This window comes from Triticum dicoccoides, chromosome 5A (assembly GCF_002162155.2).
Source record: "Triticum dicoccoides isolate Atlit2015 ecotype Zavitan chromosome 5A, WEW_v2.0, whole genome shotgun sequence".
NCBI classification, from domain to species: domain Eukaryota; kingdom Viridiplantae; phylum Streptophyta; class Magnoliopsida; order Poales; family Poaceae; genus Triticum; species Triticum dicoccoides.
The window spans coordinates 89,274,530-89,296,844 of record NC_041388.1 but is presented as its reverse complement, the minus strand read 5'-3'; the positions used below and the strand labels follow the sequence as shown (position 1 = coordinate 89,296,844).

Sequence of the window (22,315 nt, the reverse complement as noted above, 5' to 3'; positions counted from 1 at the left end):
GGTTTGAGGCAACAGTAACCAGCCACCGACAAGGCCCTTGACAGTGGGGCCTGCCTGTCGACCAAGGAGCCGGCAGCCGGCGGGACCCACCAGCCGGCGGGCCCCAGCAGCCGGCGCAGAAGCTGGCAAGCGTAGACACAAACGGCTAGGGCCCGCGCCCAGCCGGATTACCATTGTACCCCCGGGGGGTGGGCCTATATAAACCCCTCGGGGCACCCATGCAAAGGGTTGATTTGAGCTAGTTTTAGACACCACATAGAGAGGAGAGGAGAGCTAGCCGTGCCCTTCTTCTTCTCGCCAAACAGCTCAAGGAGCATCTTGTAGCCACTTGTTCATCTAGTGATCATGCGGAGACCCCGCAGAGCAGCAGTAGGGGTGTTATCTCCACGGAGAGCCCTGAAGCTGGGTAAGATTCGCCGGCGTGCATGTCTTCGCCTCATCCCGCTTCCAGGCACCGGTGACGTCTTACTGGCTCCCACAATGATAAGCCACCCGTTGGCATATGTCGCACCTACCACCCGACAACAAGTCCCTCCTGCCTGGGGATGAGGTGCCTGCCGGGTGGGTCATGCACTTTGATGGTGCCTTCTCCAGACAGGGCGCGGGGGATGGGGTCGTGCTTGTTTTCCCAGCGGAGGACAAGCTTTACTATGCCGTCCAGCTATGCTTCCAGCATGGCGAGAAGGTCTCCAACGACATTGCGGCCTTAAGGCTGCCGCGGCCTTGGGAATCAAGCGCCTCACCATCAAGGTGATTCTCATCTCCTCGTCAACTTCTCCAACAAAAAGTACAAGCCAAAAGACAAGCACATGGCGGCCTACCTAGATGAGGTACGTAAGCTCGAGAAGCGCTTCCTGGGTTTGAGTTGCAGCATATTCCGCGCGGCGTCAACAAGGAAGCCGACGACATCGCCAAGCGAGCGTCCTCCGCGAATCCCAGAGCCCAGGCGTCTTTGAAGAAAGGCTCTTCAGGCCATCAGCTGCGCCTCTTGCCACCGGCGCGACGCTGCTCCTCGAGAAGCTTCCGCCTGCACCATCCACGGGTGCGCCCGACTGCGGCCCGACCTCTGGAGCTCGCTTGCTGTTGGCGTTGGAGCCTCAGGATGATAGCTGGGTCACGGAGTTCAAGGACTACTTGCTCCATGGCACCCTTCTGGAAGATGCAGAAGTAGAGCGCGTGGCTCGGCAGGCCACGGCCTACTGCTTACAAGACGGCGAGCTGTACCGCAAGCACCCCAATAGCGTCTCATCGCGGCGCATTTCAGAGGAACAAGGGCGTGAGTTGCTAGCTGACATCCATGGGGGAGACTACAAACATCACTCCTTGTCGCGTACTCTCGCGGGTAAGGTGTCCCGCATCGTGTTCTATTGGCCCACGGCGCTCCGCGACGCCACCAAGCTGGTCCAGTCCCGCGAAGCTTGCCAGTTCCACGCCAAGCAAATCCATCAGCCCGTGCAAGGACTCCAGATGATCCCACTCTCGTGGCCCTTCGTGGTATGGGGGCTGGACATACTGGGCCCTTTCCCTCGCGCGGCTGGCGGTTACCACTACCTCTACGTCGCCATCGACAAGTTCACCAAGTGGGCGGAGGTGGAGCCCGTGCGCACCATCTCGGCGGGTTCGGCTGTCAAGTTCATCAAGGGCCTCGTGAGCCGGTTCGGTGTTCCCAACTATATTATCACTGATAACGGCTCCCAGTTTACGAGCGGCCTCTTCACATCATACTGTGCTAACCTTGGAATGCAGATATGCTACGCGTCGGCGGCGCACCCGCGGAGCAATGGCCAGGCCGAGCGCGCCAACGCGGAGGTCCTCAGGGGTCTCAAGACTAGGAGCTTCAAGAAGAAGCTTGAGGCCTGCGGCAAGGGCTGGCTGGACGAGCTGCAGTCTGTATTGCGGTCCATCCACACCACCGCGACGAAGCCCACCGGCGAGACTCCCTTCTTCCTTGTCTATGGGGCCGAGGCGGTCCTCCCATCCGAGCTCAAACATGGTTCCCTGCGAGTCCTGGCATTCGATGAGGCGCGCTAGGACGACTCGCGGGGGGCTGACCTTGTGCTCCTCGAGGAGGCCTGCCGTCAGGCCGCCCTTCCCGCCGCGAGGTACCAGCAGGCCTTGCGGCGCTACCACAGCCGCAACATCCGCCCACACATTCTCGAGCTCGGGGACCTCGTTCTGAGGCGGATCCTATCCAGGGAGGGCCTCCACAAGCTCTAGCCCATGTGGGAAGGCCCTTTCAGGGTCGCCCACGTCTCCAGGCCAGGCGCCACACGCCTGGAGACGGAGGATGAAGTTCCTGTGCAGAACGCTTGGAACATCCAACACCTCCGCAAGTTCTACCCGTGACCCTCTCACGTAAGAATGAGGTGGGGCTGTACACGCCCCCGAGTCTCCCGGTGCGCCACACCACGGCCTCGCGGGAGCTTCCACCCACACCCAAGTGGAAGCCCCATGCTCTGCGCTGGCGGAATGATCGAACAACGATCATGCCGATGCCCAAGTGGAGGTCCCATGCTCCGCGCTGGTGGGAAGATCAATGAAGGTGCCGGACGCGGTAGCCTTTTCCTTTTTGCTTGTAAACGAGTTTGCAGTTTCTCTAAGTAAAGACTGGTTTTCGCGTCTTCTCTAGGAAAGGAATTTGTTTTTCTTGTGGCGTTTTTCTGGGTTTCATTCTTTTCGTCAACTACGCATGCCCAGAGCCTCATGAGCCACGCGCGAGCGGGGGTTGGGCTTGGTGCTCACGCTTGGGTCAGTCCCAACGGCACTAAGAGCCGAAGTAGCCGGGCCCTAGGCCGCGGGCCTGCACCCGTGCGCACCACCCCACCAAGGCCTTGGTGTCCAATGTCCTTGTGCGACGCACATGAGCGAGCCAATGAGCACGCTGCCCCCCAAGCTTTTTGCCTTAGGAGCACTCCCTAGCCCTGGCGCTCTCACCTCCTGGCCTTGCCCAGGCATCGCGACCTGGCATACCAGCGGCGGTCAAGCCCCGCGTGGGGCTGTCTTCTAATGACATAAAGCGCGAAAGCAGACATGAAGGAAAAGCAAGCCTCAGGAGAACACAAAAGTTGCTCGATACATCATTAAGGATTTCAGCAAATGTTCCTCACGCCCCCATGGGGTCATAATTAGGTACCGGCAGGAAAGAAAAGATGGACGACCTAAGGAGACGTGATGCTGCTGTCCTCGCCATCGTCGCCCTGGTGTTCCTCGGTTCCGCGTCGGTCTTCGCGGCTGTCAGGGGCGAACCGTGCGCTCAGCGCTTCCACGTGGTCCTCCACCCATTCCTCGAGGGCGTCGTAGATCACCTCAGGCACGGGGGCTATCACAGCCTCGAAGTCGAAGCCGGGGTCGGAGCGGAAGAGATGGCTGAAGACGCGCGTCGAGGCCTGGGCTAGGAGGTCACGACTTTCCATTGATTCGACACCTGGGAACAAAGAGCACAGAGATTGTGACGCTCCAACCTATCGACTGTCAAGCAGTGACGTTAGAGGTCCAGCCACAAGTACTTGTAAGAAAGCAATGCATCGTAGGAAGAGAGCCCTAACGGTTCTCCATACATGCAAAGTATTGCAAATCAGGGGACTACCACTGGCATGTACACTAAAGCTTGCTGACATTAGGTCCTGGTCAGTTTAGGGCCCAGCGCTTAGTTGCATGGTTTTGATATTTGAGGGATGCAAGTTTAACGGCCTTGAAGTTGAGGGTGTGAGTTGAGCAGAGGTAAGGTAAACAGCTCAAGGACCTAAAGTTGGTTTTTTCTTAAATAATATTGGCATAATTTTCTCTATTTATGTAACATAATAAACTATGATCAAATTTAGCATCTATATTTAGTCCAAGTGGAAGTTGAAGTAATAATTATATTGCATGATTTGCTTTTCTTATTAAATACAGCCATGTCTGCATACTTGGAAAGTTGCTATACAATTGTTTTCACATTTTGTTTTTCCCTGGCATTCTGTTTGTGTTGGTGTGATATAGTAGTTTTTTGTATATGCATGCCTTGTCTTCTAACACATTCAGTAACCTAACTTGTTTACATTCTCTTAGCATTTAGAAGTCCTCAAGGCAAATCTACATGGATTGTCTCGGAAAAATGCGAAGAAAGGGATATCAAAATTACACAAGGCATTCTTATATTGCACAGCTAATCTTGGAGTATGGCTAGCAGCAAAGGTGTGAGAACATACAATGATGCATGCTTGTATTACATTTGTGTAGCCCTGAAATGCCTTAACCTTTTTTATTATTATTTTCAGGCTGCTGAGATACACTCAACAACTAACGAACAATTCTTATAGCCCTGAAATGCCTTAACCTTTATTATTATTATTTTCAGGCTGCTGAGATACACTCAACAACTAACGAACAATTCTTATCTTTCTGGGGTGAAGAACTGGATAAGAATGTTGAAGGCTTTGTTAGAAGCTATAGTGAAGAAGTATACAGGGAACTCTCATGTTTTTCAAAGAGAGGTAGACATGCAGTTGTGATTTTTCGTTTTGTCTATTCAGCTTATATATTCCTGAAAGTCAATTTTGTACGAGTTATTTGGTGTATGACTATTCTTCCAATGCTGCTACTGTTAACTCGTAATCATTATTTGTCGGTAAAGCACTGTACCGATTCGTAAGTTGTGTATACCTGGTGATGGCACAGCACATTGTTGTGCTTTTCATGGTGTATCATATCACATCTGGTATCTGTCTGTCAAATCGTAAATGGCTCTGCTTTTAATGTTGTATCATATCACATCTGCTATCCATATATCAAGCAAAATGTTATACAACAACAAATTAAAATTCACTTGTGAATATATCATCCTAACTTGAAATGAGGTGAAAGATACCATCGATCTCTTTAAACACAAAGTTAACTATTATACCATGGTTTTTTTGACCCTCTGCTATTTTCATAGGTCATATTGGTGAAGATTTTGCAGCTGATTTGCAAGATGGGTTATTGACACCTAAAGTTCATTGTCTTGTTCAGTTTCTTCTGGAATACAGGTGGTAAAATACTTGGACCTTATATTTAGTATGCCAATTTAGTTCACATATTTACTCCCTTGATTGCATTGGCTTTGCTACAACTGTCATGTGCCCCAGTTATCCGTTTAGGGAATAATATCCCGGTAGTTAGGAAAGATAGGATTACCTGAGATCCAAGTTATCTATCTCCATATGTACGAGGACTTGTATCAAGGGTTTAGTTTGTACTTCCTCCGTCCGAAAAAGCTTGTGTATCAAATGGATGTATCTAGCACTAACTTGATGCTAGATACATTCATTTGAGGGACAAGCTTTTTTGGACGGAGGGAGTATCTCTTAGTCTAGCCTATTTATCCTGGATGTTCCAAGATCGATCTAATTAGAATGTGGTGAACAATAGTGCTGTACTCATTTTGTCTAATTACATTTTCCCCAAAACATCAACTTTCAGCCTCAGTCCAGCGAAATGACCAGTAAAAAGTGGGACATGGGTATAAATGAAGTTGAGATTCTGAAAAGTAACATCCAAGAAATGGACCAGTAAACAGAGATATTGGACAAGGGGATGGCTATGGTACAGTGCATAACTTACATAAACATGTCACATGGTCACTGTCAATGTGATTAGTTCCTTCGTTCTACACGAATTTAGTGACTAAAACAACACTTTTTTTGTGCATGTGTAGTTTCTCATTAAGTTCATTTTGTTTTAGTAGAATAATCTCTCTCTCTTTCAGGCACATGCAAGACTTAAGATGCATTGTATTTGTCGAGAGAGTTGTTACAAGCATTGTATTGGAGTCTCTCCTGTCCACTATCAATCAAATGCCTGGGTGGATTATTAAACACATTGCAGGAAACAGACCTATGTTTCACAACCAGAGTAGAAATAAACAAACGGAAATTGTTGACGCCTTTAAAGGAGGAAAGGTTCGCCATTAATACTGTTGTCCTGTGCTCACATTCTGTTAAACGACATGATAATTCTCTGATAGGAAAGGGATGTTCCTGTAGGTACATATAATTGTGACCACACAAGTATTGGAGGAGGGGCTGAATGTGCCAGGTTGTCACTTAGTAATTCGCTTTGATCCACCAACAACTGGGCGCAGCTTTATACAGTCACGTGGTCGAGCTCGGATGCCAAACTCTGACTATGTTTTGCTTGTTAGAAGGCATGTCTTTTGATTTTTGTTGCTATTTTTTTGTTTCCAGCACAAATTTTATTTAATTGTTCATCTTCATGCAAATTAAAATCTTTGTCTTCTATATTGTGGACATTATCCACCGCTTTTCCCACTTCATCAGTTGAATAGCATGTGCTCAGTATATAATCCTTGGTTAATAGTACCAGTAAATTGTTGTTCGCCTATATTACTCAGTGCGTTTCGTTTATCAGTTGAATTGTTTATATTGGATTAAGCATACCTGGTTAGATGTTAAATGCTAGTGTTCACTTAATATTGTGAGATGGCTTGATGGGACTGCCGATATGACTCCAAATCCTGATATGTTCAAATCTGAAACAATCAATAAAGGCCAAGTTCAAAAGCCACTTGTTTGCTTTTTCATTAAGAACCCAAAATTGACTAGTGTTTCCTAGTGTTCACTTAATATTGCAAGCTGGCGCGATGTGAGTGCCGGTATGATTCCAAATTCTGATATGTTTTCCTGTCAGATCTGTATGGAAACCGCAGGTAACCATAACATGGTATGGATCTGTTTTCAATCGAGATAACTATATTTGAGTAGAAAACCGTCCGATTTTTTGCTCGGTTATTGGTGGAAACTAGTCAGTGCCTATTTTATTATCAGTAGTCTGATCAGATCTGTTAATTCTATTCCTACTGATCACATTTTTCTATTTAGCTACAAAATGTGGATTCATGCTACAGTGAAAAAATTGATATACTCAAGTTGTGTCTTAAGTTGATTTATTAGTACAGTTTCCTCTTGAACTACAAGCAACCCCTACTTTACCTTTGTTCTCATCATAACTTCTAGTTCTTTCTGTATCAGGGGGGATGCAGAGGCCCACTCTAAGACACTGAAGTTTCTTGCAAGCGGGCAAATAATGCGGGAAGCATCTCTGAAGCTTGCATCTACTATGTGTCAACCACTTGAAGACACCTTGTTGCAGGAAGAATATTACCGTGTTGAATCCACTGGTGCAACTGTGACTATGAACTCCAGTGTCCAGTTGATTTATTTTTTCTGCTCGAAGCTCCCATCTGATGAGTCTGTTCTATGTATCTTAAATTATGGTTCCTTCTGTTTCATATTGCAAATCATTTTCTGGCACAAGTATCTTATGTTTCTCATGGATTATATCTCTGTCCCAGATACTTTAAACCTCTACCGAGATTCATTATTGACAAGGAACTACGTACTTGCACCCTGTACCTTCCCAATAGCAGCCCTGTGCAGGCTGTTAATACAGAAGGAGAAGTTTCTGCCCTCAAAAAGGCAGTTTGTCTTAAAGCCTGCCGAGAATTACATGCTGTCGGCGCTCTAACAGATTATCTGTTACCAGAATTTGGTTTTCCATGTGAAGAAGAACCCGACATTGGTATGCTTATCATTAAAAACTAACTAATTCACTTGGTCCAGCTATTGTAATTTATGCATATTTAGCTGTGATGGATTGTGCAGGGAGTTTACTATGCAGTTGTGCTGTTTGATTATGTAGGTTATTGTGCAAGTTGTGATGGTTGATTATGCAGGTTGTGCTAGTTCATTGTGCAAGTTGTAATAGTGGTAATTTAATTTGTAGTGTTGGTGACTAAAGAGACTCTTTCCTGACAGCCTACCACGAAGAGAAGAAAGTGCTCTCAGGGTAGAGTTGATAATGTTGAGTTGATCTAGTTTGTAAAATTTCTTGCAGTTAGCAACTTGGGCCTTCTTTGGGTTCTTAAAAACTGCAAAATTCAACCTATGCCAAATGATTTTATCCTAGATAGTCATGGTACTCATGTTGCATGGTAGGTTAGGCTCATAATTACAATTGGCTCTTCTGGTACAAACATATTGAAATATATTCAACTGTACAAAGTTATCTCACATGAATTATACTTGGTACTTGTTGATTTTGCACTTTCATTATACTTGAGAAGTGTAGGCTAAGAACTCAGATTGAAAAATACAATGTTACTCGTCGCAAACGTATTCCCTCTTTGCCGCATAATATTGTTCAATATGAATATGTACATGCTATTGGATTGGCCTCGCGCATTAACATTGCTTCATCGTTCTTGTAGTTGTTGAGAAATACCAACACGAGCAGCCTGAGTACTTTCCAGAGGAATTTGTGTACAATTGGTTATCCTTTTCTCGTCTTGGAATATATTATTGCTACAAGATTTCAGTAGAAGGGTGCTTGAAAACAACTTATTGTCCAAATGATATACTTCTAGCTGTGAAATGTGATTTGGGACCAGACTTTGTCTCTACCTCACTAAAATTGTTTGGTGAGCAAGACAATGCTAGTGTTGCCATGAAATATGTGGGAATCATTCATTTGAATCAAGAACAGGTAAGTTGGGGCTTATGTTTGATATTATCATTCTTATATAGTCCTTCCTCCGTTTCATCAATGGAATTTTTTCTGTGCTAGTCTTCGTGATGAATAGCATAATGTTTGTTTCTTCAGGTAGTTATGGCAAGAAGATTTCAGACTACTATTCTTTCTTTGCTTATTAATAAAGACCATTCTGAGGTCATTAACGCTGTTAAATACTCCCATGAGATGCAAGTGTCCATTGGAATTGTCTATCTACTGCTACCCTTGGTTTCTGGCAAAGTTGATTGGTGCAGTATCAAGTTCTCGACCTCGCAAGTATATGATGCCAGTAACAAGGATATCAGACATTGCCATTCTTGTAAACAAGTTGATTTACTGCAAACAAAAGATGGTCCTCTGTGCAGATGCATGCTTCAAAATTCCATTGTTTGTACCCCTCACAATAGCAAATTCTATGCTGTTAATGGGTTCCTTGACTTAAATTCCAAATCTCTTCTGCACCTTCGTGATGGCAGTGCCCTTACCTACATAAACTATTTCAATACTAGGTATAAGTTTGTCCTTTTAGTGTTAATCTATCTGCACCCGAATATATATGTCCTCACTGATTGCTTTTTCAGGCATGGACTCAGTCTAACACATGAAAATCAACCCCTGTTGGCAGCCAAGAATCCTGTTGAAGTGCGGAATTTCCTCCAGAAGCGCCATTATAAAAATAAAAAAGGTTAGTTTTGACTCATGCATGCTTTATTAGAAGCGTATTTTTAGTCATTCTTTCATATTACATGGGTGCTGCCAACCGCTGTCTGGGCATTCTGCAGATGCTGATTTGCAGTTTCTGATCGTCTATAACTGAGTATGACCCGATTATTATGTGGGTCGTGGCAAACCTTCAAGCTGTTTTAACTTTGAACTTGGTGTGTGTTCATGCTGTAAAATCAGAGTGTACTACGCACCCTTCTGGGGTTCTATACAGCTAATCATATCCTGTCCTAAAATGTGAATTCTCTTAACAATGAATTTTAGTATGTGTCAACTTTCACAAATCATGCATCCTCCCCATTGTGTCTGCGAAGACAAGACGCCATCCGGCAAGCCTTTTTGCATGCACAATGGGCTCCTTCCCTTTGCATACCTGGGTCTTCCCCTGCATCATCTGGCTGTCCTTTCTCGATGCAAAATTGACTGCTTTCCTTTTGCTACCTTGGTCTTCCCCTAGGTCTCACCAAACTAAGAATCAGACACTTTCTGGCCCTGAATGATCGAGTTGAGCATCGCCTCGCTGCCTGTTCATACTTTCTTTCCCTTGGTGGCCGGCAAAGAAAGTGTGACGAGTAGAATGTGCGGTGTAGTCATATGACTTGGACAAGGCCCATTCCACATGAGCTGATCTTTGGTGTCAGGTATTGGGGATTGGGCGTTGATGACCTCGACTATGTCGATGAACTCCACGATCCCTTGCGTGTTGAGAGCTCCTGAGATATCATGGATCCATCCTACCTCCCCAGGGCTTCAGGCAATGTCCTTCTTTTCAATGTGTGTGGCAGGGCCGCGGCAACTAAGACCGGCGCGAACCGTTGATTCACCTTTCAGTCCAGAATCTGGCTCGTGTTCCATTGCCAACAATGACCTTCAAGGCGGCATGAACCAGCCCAGCAACATGACAATTTTCCATTTATCCTTCAGCAGAATTTTTGTCGAAGGCTTTGAAGGTTCACCTAGACCAGCGCACCCTAAGTGTCCGGCCGAACTTTTTGAGCTCTTTTATACCAAGACCAAAAAATTCAGCTAGGCAACGTACGTCATGCCACGCCACCGCACAGCTGCCCCCATTGGCCTCTCTCCGACGCCGCCAAAGGAAATTCTTGATTTTCTTGATCATGGCGCCGCGCATCCAGTTTACTATGTTTGACAAGAAATGTTTGAGTCAGTGCTGCAAATGGTGCTGCTAGAAGGAGGGCGCGAGAGGGCCGGCCGGGGGCCTTTTGCCCACGGCCGGGCAAGATGGAAGGGATTTCCTTCTTAATTCTTGCTTGATTAGATTGGTACATCTCCTCTCTTTATATAGAGAGGTTTACTTGACTCCCAAGCAACGCTTACTTGACCCCTAAGCAAGCGACCCTTATCTCTAATTAACCCTAAGACTAACAGGCTATACCGCCAGCCCAGGCCATTAGGCCCATTACATACTCTAACACTACACCCCACTTGGACATGCAGCTCGTCCTCGAGCTGCAGCCTAACCAACTTATAACCATGACTCGACGCAACACAAACCTAACACCTAAAAACAAGCCTTTTACATCTCGGCTTGTTTTATTACTCTCAACCTGAAATGGACTGGGACGATTTATTTTGGACCCCTTAACAAAATGTGGACACCATCCGCACGTCAGACGTGCACGTGTACAGCCACCTGGATCCCATGGACACCATCTAGACAAAAGGAGTGCATGTGTATGGCCACCTGGAAGTGGTCGCAAGAGCGACCAGCCGAGGCGCCCTCGCGTCGGCCGGCGGAATGCAGTGGTGCTACGCGCGCCCCTGTCGGTGGCACCCTGCCTTCTCCCTGCCGGACGGCTGTTGGTCTGCTCCGCACAGAGAAGAGTGGAGGGCTTGCGATGGAGAATGACGAGGAGGGGTGCGGCCCCCAACCGCCGATGTCGAAGACTTTGAGGTCGCTGCTCGCGGGGGAAACAGCATGCCCAAGATCCCTGGCGCAGCGGACGAGATTGAGGTCCTTTGCGCAGCGAAGCGCAGCTGGGAGGAGCGGCAGCTGCAGACCACGCATCTCCCGCACACGCCGACGCACTAGGAGGCCGCACGCAGCAGCCTGCAGCCTCACCGTCACTGACACATGGCGGGTAGTGATCCAAGCCGGAAGCGCTGACGGCGATGGCGGGAACTTGATCTGCTGGATGGGGACGCCCTGGGGAAGCGGTAATGGCAATGGCGGGAACTTGATCTGGTGGATCGGGACTCCCGCCAGCGCGGTCGATGCGGGGCCGGAGCTGACCGGCGGTGGTTGCTGCAGCGGAGCGCTGGGCGTGGTGGAGGCCGCCAGGAGCGGCCGCCAGGAGCGGCGGCTGCCACTGTAGCCAGGGCGGGGCGGTGGTGGCGGTGGATGGTAGCTGTAGCGGCTGCTGCAGCGGCCCTGCAAACGTGGCGGGGACGCCCTGGGGCAGCGGCAGCGGCTGCTGCGGCGAAGCGCCGGGCGCGGCGGAGGCCGCCAAGAGCGACGGCTGCCACTGCAGCCAGGGCAGGGCGGTGGATGGTAGCTACCGCGGCCCAGCAAGCGTGGCGGAGGCCGCCTGGTGCAGCGGCTGCCACGGCAGCCACGGTGGCGCGGTAGCGGCGATGGGCGGCGCAGCCGGGTGCGGCCTGTAGGACCCGGCCAAGAACAGCGGATCTCTTGGACCGCCTAGGTTAGGTCCCGCAGCGCCCCGGACACCTCCGGGGTGAGGACGGCGGGGGCGGGCGCAACGGAGGATCCCGGCAGCGGAAGAGACGGGTTGGGCGGCGGTGAAGACATGATCGAACCGAAGCTAGCTGATACCAAATTGTTATGGCGCTGCTAGAAGGAGGGCGCGAGAGGGCCGGCCGGGGGCCTTTTGCCCACGGCCGGGCAAGATGGAAGGGATTTCCTTCTTAATTCTTGCTTGATTAGATTGATACATCTCCTCTCTTTATGTAGAGAGGTTTACTTGACTCCCAAGCAAGGCTTACTTGACCCCTAAGCAAGCGACCCCTATCTCTAATTAACCCTAAGACTAATGGCTATACCGCCAGCCCAGGCCATTAGGCCCATTACGTACTCTAACAGTATCATGATGATTCTACTGCCTTTGGACACGGTCTTAGTTATCTAGCCTGCAAATTTGCTGACCATCTTGTTGAGAAGGGGCTGGAAACCACTGCTGTTGAGTTGCCAAATTGATACGAGCAACTCTAGCAAAGTTGCCATGTGCAGTCGCCAAAATGCATATGGAGCATGCTCCATGAAATTTTGGAGACGTGCAAACTGGTCAGTCACCATATCTCAGCCTCCAAATTTTTTTCGTACTTCATTCAAACACTTGGATTAAAACGTTTCATATCATTTCAAAAGCAGTCATGGACAGCTTTTTTAAACAAGTTGCATGAACAAAAGATAAAGCATCATGCACATTCAACTGACATATACAAATAACATGTCGCCGGCTCCGGTGTGTGCACCACTCCCTCCTTCAGCGTGTGCACCGTGCCCTCCTCCGGCGCGCTGGGGAGTTGTGCGTGCGTGGGGAGGAAAAAACCCTAGGCTCTAATACCATGTTAGGGAAATTGCAACTTGTATTCCAAGTGGCCATAGGTCAGTATATATACACGTACAAGTGTGGTAAAAAAACCCTAGGCTCTAATACCATGTTAGGGAAATGTCAACTAGTACTCCCAGGTGGCCATAGGCCAGTATATATACACACACAGGTGTGGTACCGTTAAGCTTCATGCACTAGCCAACCCAACCAAAAGTCCGAACTGATGGAAAGGGCACACTTCAACACCCCCTGTCATGTGTGGCGCGGGAAGGAAGTCAACACTTCGATAGACTCAGAGGTATGGCTCAAAAGGCCTAAATGTGGACACAGAGGGGCGCAGCAGCAATTTTTGGATAAATTGCTTTCTGGATAGGGGTTCTTACAGAACTTGGTAGTGACTGGCTTCAGCCTTCACCATCCTCACTCCCCAGAATTAGCAGAGGCTGCCCCCTATGTTGGAATGCTTGAAGGTGATAAGCATCTTGAGTAGGGTCATATGTTTTTTATTTTTTAAGCTCGTGCTTAACAACAACAACAACAACAACAACAACAACAGCAACTAAGCCTTTAGTCCCAAACAAGTTGGGGTAGGCTAGGGCTGAAATCCATAAGATTTCGAAACCAACTCATGGTTCTTGCACGTGGCTAGCTAACTTTCACGCAGCCCTGTCCATGGCTAGTTCTTTGGTGATATTCCAGTCCTTCAGATTTCTCTTTTACTGACTACTCCCATGCTATGTTTGGTCTACACAGACCTCTCTTGACATTATCAGCACGCTTTAACCACCCGCTATGCGCTGGAGTTTCTGGAGGCCTGCGCTGTATATCACCTAAATTAGGTTTCATGGGCAGCATGCATATCTTTTTGCATAACTATTAATGAAACATGCACAATGAGTTAGAATTAAACACTTATCAGTAATTGATCATACTATTTACCAGAGATTGGTTGTTGCAGCTGCGATCATGAGATCATACTTTGTTACAGAATCTAGCCGTTCATGCTTAAGCCCTCCCAAAATAGGGGCCTTAGGAAGCATGTATATTTTGCATAACTATCGATTGAATATGCATAATGAGTAACTTACGTTGACCATACTTCAATTAGAAGAGCTTGTTTGTTACAGCTGCGCTCATGACTGACTTGATCATACCTTTCCTTGTTGTAGAATCGCGCACTTCACATGGTGTTGAGTTGCCACCTGAGCTCTGCAGACTAGTCATGTCACCGGTGTCTAATAATACTCTGTACAGCTTCTCGGTCATTCCTTCTGTGATGTACCGCATCCAATGTCTGCTTCTTTCAGCAAAGTTGAAAGATCAACTGGGCCCAACAATGCAGCAGTTCGCCATACCAGCTCTGAAGGTTCCTTTTCTGATCAAAATTTTCTGTTTGATTTCCAACTTATAGCTAATATATTCTTACATGTCAGAAGGGAACTTGTATTTCCCCCCTTTTTAAGTTTTCAGAATAGATATTTCATGTCAATGTGAGTGTGCTACTTTTCTAGGTTTGGAGCAAGAATACCAGCTTTGAGTTTTCCATTGTGAAACATAAGTTCTTTTTTACCGAAAGCTATTGGGGAGGCCCTGACAGTAGTGAAACATAAGCTCTAATTTTTCATTGTTGTTTATCATTACAATAATATATAGGGCTGAGACTGGTTAGTCCATAGTGGAGTGCCTTGATGCTGTAGCCAGTATACATGGGACTCTGAATATTTAACTTGGAATTCTTCCCAGTGAGTATTTCTTATACTTGGAATTTTCTTTATATATTTACAACTCACTTACAGATTCTAGAAGCAGTAACAACCAAGGAATGCCAAGAGGAGTTTTCACAGGAATCATTAGAAACTCTTGGGGATTCTTTCCTCAAGTACGTCGCCACACAACATTTGTATGGCAAATACAAGCTTCAGCATGAGGGAACATTAACCAAGATGAAGAAAAACCTGATCTCCAATGCAGCTCTATGCCAGCTGGCCTGCAGCAACAATCTTGTGGTAATTTTGTTTTTAAGCTAGTCATTTTGTTCTGAAGTATATTTGCTCTTGCAATGTCATGCTGCATTATGGAGCCCAAAATTATTTCACATCCATTATCTAATTATGCATACCATGTTTGGACATACCTAATTGCTGTCTCAACATTAGGCAGTGTTCCGCATTAGCCCACAGCTTAGGAAAAATAAGGGAAGTGCTGTTTCCAGTTGTAATTCGTAGGCCAAAGGAACAAATATATAGAGCCGACACATCACCTTGTGCAAAAACTGAAGGTTGGTCCGACCTATGTTCTCTCACTAGCATTGGTGGGTCTGGGGTTTCCCTTATCTGTTCCACTTGCATGCACTATCTGAGCAGTGGCTCAACTGCCAACGAGTGAGCTGGGCTGTTCCTGGAGGGTATCGAGGATACAATTTTCTTGTCATCTTTTGTGCAGATTTTTCCTAAGCTGGGGGCTGGGCAGCGAACGATTTGCTAATACATTCAATTCTGGCATTGCTATATCTGTTCCTACTTTCTGGTATGACATGGCTAAGACCAGGTTATGCAATGAAACACAAATTCCATGTTTATGCAAACAAATATAAATTCCATGTGAACAAAAAATATTCACTGCTAAAGTTGCATGCTGTTTGTTTTCCTTTTACTGAAAAAGGCTTCCGCCCCACTGTTATTTTCCTTTTACAATATACTAGCAAAACATGCCTGTGCGTTGCAACGGGAGAAAAACAATATCACACATCCCTGACAAGCATTGCTTAAGACCTCACGAATGTGCACCTCTCTATTTCAGCACCACCCCATTTTGAAAATAATATCTAGCTCAATTTTATTAGGTCAGATTCTAACTGGTTAATTATTTTTATGTGCGATAAACGATTTAATACCTCTGAAAATTATTAATAGTTTTTTTCATCATTTTGAATAGTAAGGCTTATTTTTTATGATGCTTGGATTGGGTGGCAAACTTCAAAAAGTCACGGCATATCTTTTTTCTAAATCTACCCCTTTGCTAGTTTCATGAAGATGAGATCTTGTTTTAATTACTGAATTTAGCACCAGTCGAAAGCACCCATATGCATGCACATGTGCTCACACTTAATAATCTCAGACCACCATTACATCAACATCCAATTGTTTTCAGTCTGCTACACAAACTAACTTTTTTGGAATAGAAATATATATCATAAGATTAAAAAAATTCCAGTGTAAAAAAACCCATCAAACTACTGGAAGCGATGAATTGCTGTAAAATCTAGGAGCACTATTCGATTGAAGCTACCGGAAATGATTTGCGAAGATGCCATATGTCAAGTTGGCAAAAAGGAATACAATCATACAGTAGTTCGGTTCACATGAATTAAATCCGCATATTTGGCATGTTGCGGACGGTTTACCTTTGGTAACTAAGAAAATGATATTACCAAATAGTTGTATTTTTTTCGTCAAGGAAAAGCAAACAAAATCTTACCACGGGGAGGTTACTTTCTGCAAAGAAAGAGAAATATGAGATTACTTCCTACAGAGAAGGAGAAATTTGTGGTTACTTTCTGCAGAGGAGAAATCTGACCTCAAAAGAACAATGCCATGTAGCGACTTTGATAAACTAAGCAATTGATTTACTTCATAGGCAGCAACATCAAGGTATTTTACTGTCATACCCTTGAAATTAGTAAATCATCTCGAACACCGTCACCATCCCTTCATTCCCTTTTGTACAGTAGGCGCAGTGCACGCGAGTAGACGATCTCCGGCTCGCTCCGGTTTTGCACATACACAGGCTGATTGATCTTTGCAGCCGGTCGGAACACACAACCACGCACGCACATGAATACGCCAAATTGATCCTTTCATTTGCAGCACACACGTAACTCCATCTTTCCTTTAATGTGCAGCGTACACACATTCCTTCTGAACTCCATCCTTTAATTAAGGATAGCCAAGACGGGCTCAATTCCTTCCTTTTATTCCAAATCCATCTGTCCTTTCCTTTAATTTGCAGCGTACACATCCCTTCTGAATCTTCAATAATTCTGAAACTTTAATACCTCCTGAAATCAAGTAACGTCCAAAATCCCTCCCTAGGATTCATCTTTCTTTCCTGTATGATTTGGAGTGTGCACAATTCACTCCTCAAGGATTCATCTTTCCTTCAATTTCCGGTCCTTTTTAGGCGTCTTGCTCATATTCTGGGCAACTCTCTACTGTATATAAATTGATGAAAATTGCTTTGAAGGAGCGATGTGGGACTAATAATGTGAGGAATCATTGCTTAGTTGGTAGTCAATAATAAATACAATTCCTATCTTCATACGTGAACATTGGATGGATGAGATGGTTGGTGGGTCGAAGCTATGGTTGAACCAGCAAGGTTCGAGTCCGGGTTCTATTCTATTGGAATTTTTTATCAGGACGTGGCTGCCGGTACGACAGACGAAATTTTCTTGACGTACGAAACGGACGAAAATTTAGGAGGAAGAAGCGATCACCCTTTTATTATTAGGTAAAGACTAGCATGGAAGGGGAGCATTGGCGCAGTGGTAAAGCTGTTGCCTTCTGACCATGAGGACACGGGTAATCCTGGTAACAGCCTGTTGCAGAAATGCAGGGAAAGGCTGCATACAGAAGACCCAAAGTGGTCGGACCCTGTGCAAGCGGGAGCTACGTGCACCAGGAGGCTGCCTTTTTTCTTTAATATACTAGCATCTTTTTTTCTCACACTGCACAGAATTAGGACTCATATATGCTCATTATTTTTTTATCAGTTGCTAGATAACATTAGTTCCCCTTCTGTTTGGTTGCCAGGGTTACATTCAAGGGGAAGAGTTTAACCCAAAAGGTTGGATCATTCCAGGGCTTGGTTACGACATGTGTGGTAACAGCAAAATTTCATTTTTAAGCTCCAATGATATGCACACTTTGAGAAAAATGTCTGTTAGAAGTAAGAGAATAGCAGATACAGTTGAGGCGTTGATTGGAGCCTACCTTGGTGCTGCCGGAGAACAGGCTGCATTTGTTTTCTTAAAATCATTAGGATTGGATATAGAATTTCACAGCAATATTCCACTTGAAAGGAAGATTGTATTAAAATCCGAAAAGTTCATCAATGTGAGAAGTTTGGAAATGATTCTTGGTTATGAGTTCAAGGATACCTCATTGCTGGTGGAAGCATTGACACATGGGTCATACCAGACTGCTGGCGCTACTGCATGCTATCAGGTTGATATGAAAACCTCTGGACCTCCTTATCTTAGTTTCAGTAGCTCCTTATTTTATCTTTCATAGAACTTCCTTCTTCATCAAGTACAAAGATATAAACACTGTTGCTACACTGGTAAGTGGTAACCATGGCACTACGTGCCTGCATGTGGGATAAATTGGCTATGCAACCGCACTAAGTTTCTTTAATGCATGAAGTCTATAGAAAATAATATTTGATGCATTTTTTATATATTGTGATATACATGAATATAATCTACTAGTAGTTAATATCCAGCTGAACTATATCCATACAAGACTAAGCATAATGAAATATATGACATTATTGTATTATATTAACATTTTAAAAGTGTCAGGAAACACAACAACGCATATGTATGCTCATTCAAGAAGATAATTATTGAGGATACAAGACTAAGCCTAGTGAAATACTACTCCGTCTCATAGTATAAGAACGTTTTTCAAGCTTAACGTTCTTATACTATGGGACGGAGGGAGTACATGACAGTACTACCTCCGTCCTGGTTTATCAGTCCCCTTCGTATTTTGTGCCAAATTTTGACTAAAGATTTAAACTGACAAAATATTAATGCATGTCAACAAAAATAATATAGTTGGATTTGTATTTGAACATAGTCTTCAATGATATAATTTTTGGTGACATGCATGAACATTTTATTTGTTAAATTTATGGTCAAAATTTGACACAGAATACAATGGGGACCAATAAACCAGGACGGAGGTAGTATTATATTATATTAACCTTTTAAAAATGTCGGGAAATACAACACATATTTTTGCTCATTCAAGAAGAGAATTATTGACTCACCTAACAAGTTTGCTTGATGGATAAATAACTGTGAACGGTAAGTAACGGTGTCAGTGGCGGAGCTATAGTATCGAATCTGGGCGGGCCAGTACAAAGGAAAGGCCACTATTTGTCCTCTCATGACCCAGTCTGATCTTAACCCCTCACTGTTTTTGCTATTGGCTGGGCGGGCCATGGCCATTTGGCCTGGCTGTAGCTCCGCCAGTGAACGGTGTCATGTGCAAGCTGCAGTGGCTCTGCTACTGTTGAAATAAGCAGTACCTTGTGGAATTCTTACATGCAGATCCTCCATTTACATTGTTCATAAGTAAAATCATTTAGTTCAGATTAGAGATAAGATTAGTAGTCTGCGAGTAAGATCTTTTTGTTACTACACCATGTCTGGCTTATGTAATCACAAATTTAGATTTTGCATATTGATGTTTCAGATATAACTAGATGCACTTAAAATGTTTTAGTGGGCTGGACTGAAACTGAGGTGCCAGAAAATCGACCCAGCTGATTTATGGTAGCCCACTTATACAATTGGGGTGCCAAAAAGTGGACCCTTCCAGTTTATGGTAGCCTACACTTCTACAATCTGATGAAAGAATGAGAAGTTCTTGTTGTCTTGATGACACCACAAAAGTTTATATTAGTCATTTTGAAGACTAGCGACTAGCGAGAACGTGAGATTTGATAGAAACTTTTGGTTGCTATGGTTGACTCTATTGGTATGCAAATTCAATTGTAGCAGTCTGAAGAATATACACTGTAGCTGAATTGAAGTCTATATCAAGCTGTATAAATAGTTGGGTAATTTCTTTGAGTGATGTTCTTACAATTTTATGCCCTTGTGCAGAGGCTTGAGTTTCTCGGTGACGCTGTGTTGGACCATCTCTTCACTATATATTTCTACAATCAGTACCCTGAATGTACTCCAGAATTGTTGACAGATCTTAGATCTGCTTCCGTCAACAACAATTGCTATGCGCATGCAGCTGCTAAAGCAGGACTAAACAAGCACATTCTTCATTCGTCATTACAATTGCACGGAAGGATGGCTTACTACTTTGAGAATTTTAAGCAGCCATTTACAGGTCCATCACATGGTTGGGAAGCTGGCATTGGTCTACCCAAGGTGCTCTTCTTCTGTTTGATGATTTTGATCCGTACAGTTATTATTCATTCCATGCTTTCTTGCACTTCTGCTTTTGCTTGGTCTGGTATTTGCCTGTACTCTTTCAGTAACCCCTCAAAACATATGTACCAGTCATTCCATGGTTGCAAGACAGGGATACAAAATCACCAGACTCACAGCTAACCTAGGCTGGTACTGGTTACTGTGCAGTTCCTTATTTTAATCTGTAAAATATCACCTTCCAACTTTTGAGTGCGACTGTAGGCGACCTATTACCGATCCAAATTTGCCTGTTGGCTTACATTTTTGTGTATGCAAATACACATCATTGCCTGGATAACAAATATTTGATTCAGGTTATTGAATCACGTATCTAATAGGGATAAGGCAATGGCTGATGACAAAACTATCACCTCTTTTCCTTCAACATGCTGTTTGTTCATTAGCTTTGGACTAGAATATGAGTTGAAATACAAATTCAAGTTCTAAAACTGTGCAGGGTGTTCGGAACAACTATTGTTGAGAGTCTTGAGACGTGGTTGCTCTATAGGCTTTCTATAATCTGGATACAGTGTCTAGATTTTCATATGCATCCTATATTTTTGTCCACTTGTGGATTCTTTTCATTAACGTCACATAACTGACGTTTTGCCTGCTGCTTATTTGCAAACAAAACAGGTTCTTGGGGATGTTATTGAATCATTAGCTGGTGCCATTTATCTTGACAGCAAGTATGACAAAGAGGTGGTTTGGAAAAGCATGAAACAGCTATTGGAGCCTCTTGCGACGCCGGAGACGGTTGAGCGTGACCCAGTGAAACTGCTGCAGGAATTTTGTGCTCGCAGGTCTTATAGCAGTTCTTACACAAAGGCCCACAAAGATGGAGTATCTTCGGTGGTTGCGGAGGTACAGGTAGAAGGCACTACCTACACAGCAACAGAAACTGGCCCTGATAAGATTGTCGCCAAAAAGCTTGCAGCGAAGTCGCTGCTAAATAATCTGAAGGCTATAGTACCATGACACGCTGCATTTGCAAATGATCTAACACTGTATAGCTCCTTCCGACTTCACTTGTATTGTAACTAGCCTGTAGGTAGCCTTTTCAAGTTTTTGTGGGAGTAGCGTGTACTTGACAAATGTGCAGCTCAATTATTGCTTGTGAATATTTAGATCATGAAATCTGGTTTGTTCATGATCTAGGAAGCATCTATTGAACTGCACATCTGTAAAGTACGGGCATAGTCTCTCAGAGCCATGGTACAGACGCCAATGCTATAGTATTCCTACTTTTCTACTTGTACAGTTGTAAGCACAATCTTGACTCTTGAGTGAGACGCTGGAAGATCTTTTCTCTCCATCGGGCACTGCAGTGCACGTATCTTTTTTAGAGGAGACAGATAAGTGCAGGTCATTGTATTATTATTTTTGAAATGGCAGGATTCCTGCAAGAAGAAAAGAGTTGTAAAGTTAATTACGAAAAACCGAGCAAAAATTAGATTGCCTAGTTAATTATGAAAAACTGGGTGAAAAACCGTCACAACCGCTGAGTGGCACACAAAGATACCCACTCAAACCATTACAAAGAGGGCCTCACCAAGACAGCATGCATGTCATCATCATTTCTCTTCTAGTGATGTCATCACCATTAAGTAAACGACTTTGACTTTACGGTAGGCGAACGTCGACTCAATCCACTGTAGAAGTCCCATGGAGCTAAATGAAGATCAATGCTAGGACTTAGCCACTTGCGACTAGACATCGCAGCCATTACTCTGACAAAGAACTGCGACAGAGAACTAGGCATGGCTGCCGTCGCAGAAGAACCGAACAAACAACCTGCTGCCCGTCATCTACACCACCGGGCATCGCCATTGTAGCTTCGACTACAGACCAGTTGAGGCAATTTCGCAAACACGCTGAAGAAGAGCCGACTATAGCAACCATTGTCGAGTTTCCGACACCGCTCCGCATTGTATTATAGGAAACACCAAGCCGCATTGTATTCGCTAAAAGATTGGGCTTTTATAATGGTTTTAAAGGGAGTAGAGCGTTTTGGAGTTCGGCCTCCATGGAGGCTGAAATTTTCGAAAAATTCAAAATTTAAACTTCTCGGTTAAAAAATATATATGATTTACCAAGTATACAAGGATGTGATGTGTATATGTGTAATTTTTTTGGATGAAATACTTTGAAATGCGAGTTGTCCAAAAAAAAACTAAAGGGTCCTCTAAATTTTTGTAATGGCTTTATTGTGGGAAGTCAAATTCCCTGAACTAGCACCTTATAAAAAATTCCCATATTTTATATATTCATTACTCCTTCTGTCTCATAATGT

At 44.7% G+C, this 22,315-nt stretch overlaps 1 protein-coding gene across 1 annotated transcript in view; it reads left to right on the top strand.

Annotated features, from left to right (window-relative positions):
• LOC119299586 (endoribonuclease Dicer homolog 2a-like) overlaps positions 1–21,367 on the top strand; it is a 40,317-nt gene extending 18,950 nt beyond the window's left edge. Inside the window, exons 6-20 of the mRNA XM_037576772.1 lie at positions 4,051–4,176; positions 4,340–4,475; positions 4,919–5,009; positions 5,729–5,921; positions 6,006–6,166; positions 7,011–7,229; positions 7,334–7,560; positions 8,249–8,523; positions 8,641–9,059; positions 9,132–9,235; positions 13,976–14,172; positions 14,603–14,812; positions 17,618–18,031; positions 19,702–19,980; positions 20,659–21,367. Of these exons, the coding sequence (XP_037432669.1) occupies positions 4,051–4,176; positions 4,340–4,475; positions 4,919–5,009; positions 5,729–5,921; positions 6,006–6,166; positions 7,011–7,229; positions 7,334–7,560; positions 8,249–8,523; positions 8,641–9,059; positions 9,132–9,235; positions 13,976–14,172; positions 14,603–14,812; positions 17,618–18,031; positions 19,702–19,980; positions 20,659–21,000 (3,393 nt within the window). The 3' untranslated portion in view covers positions 21,001–21,367. The remainder of the gene's footprint in view (positions 1–4,050; positions 4,177–4,339; positions 4,476–4,918; positions 5,010–5,728; positions 5,922–6,005; positions 6,167–7,010; positions 7,230–7,333; positions 7,561–8,248; positions 8,524–8,640; positions 9,060–9,131; positions 9,236–13,975; positions 14,173–14,602; positions 14,813–17,617; positions 18,032–19,701; positions 19,981–20,658) is intronic.
• Positions 21,368–22,315: the final 948 nt, after the last annotated feature.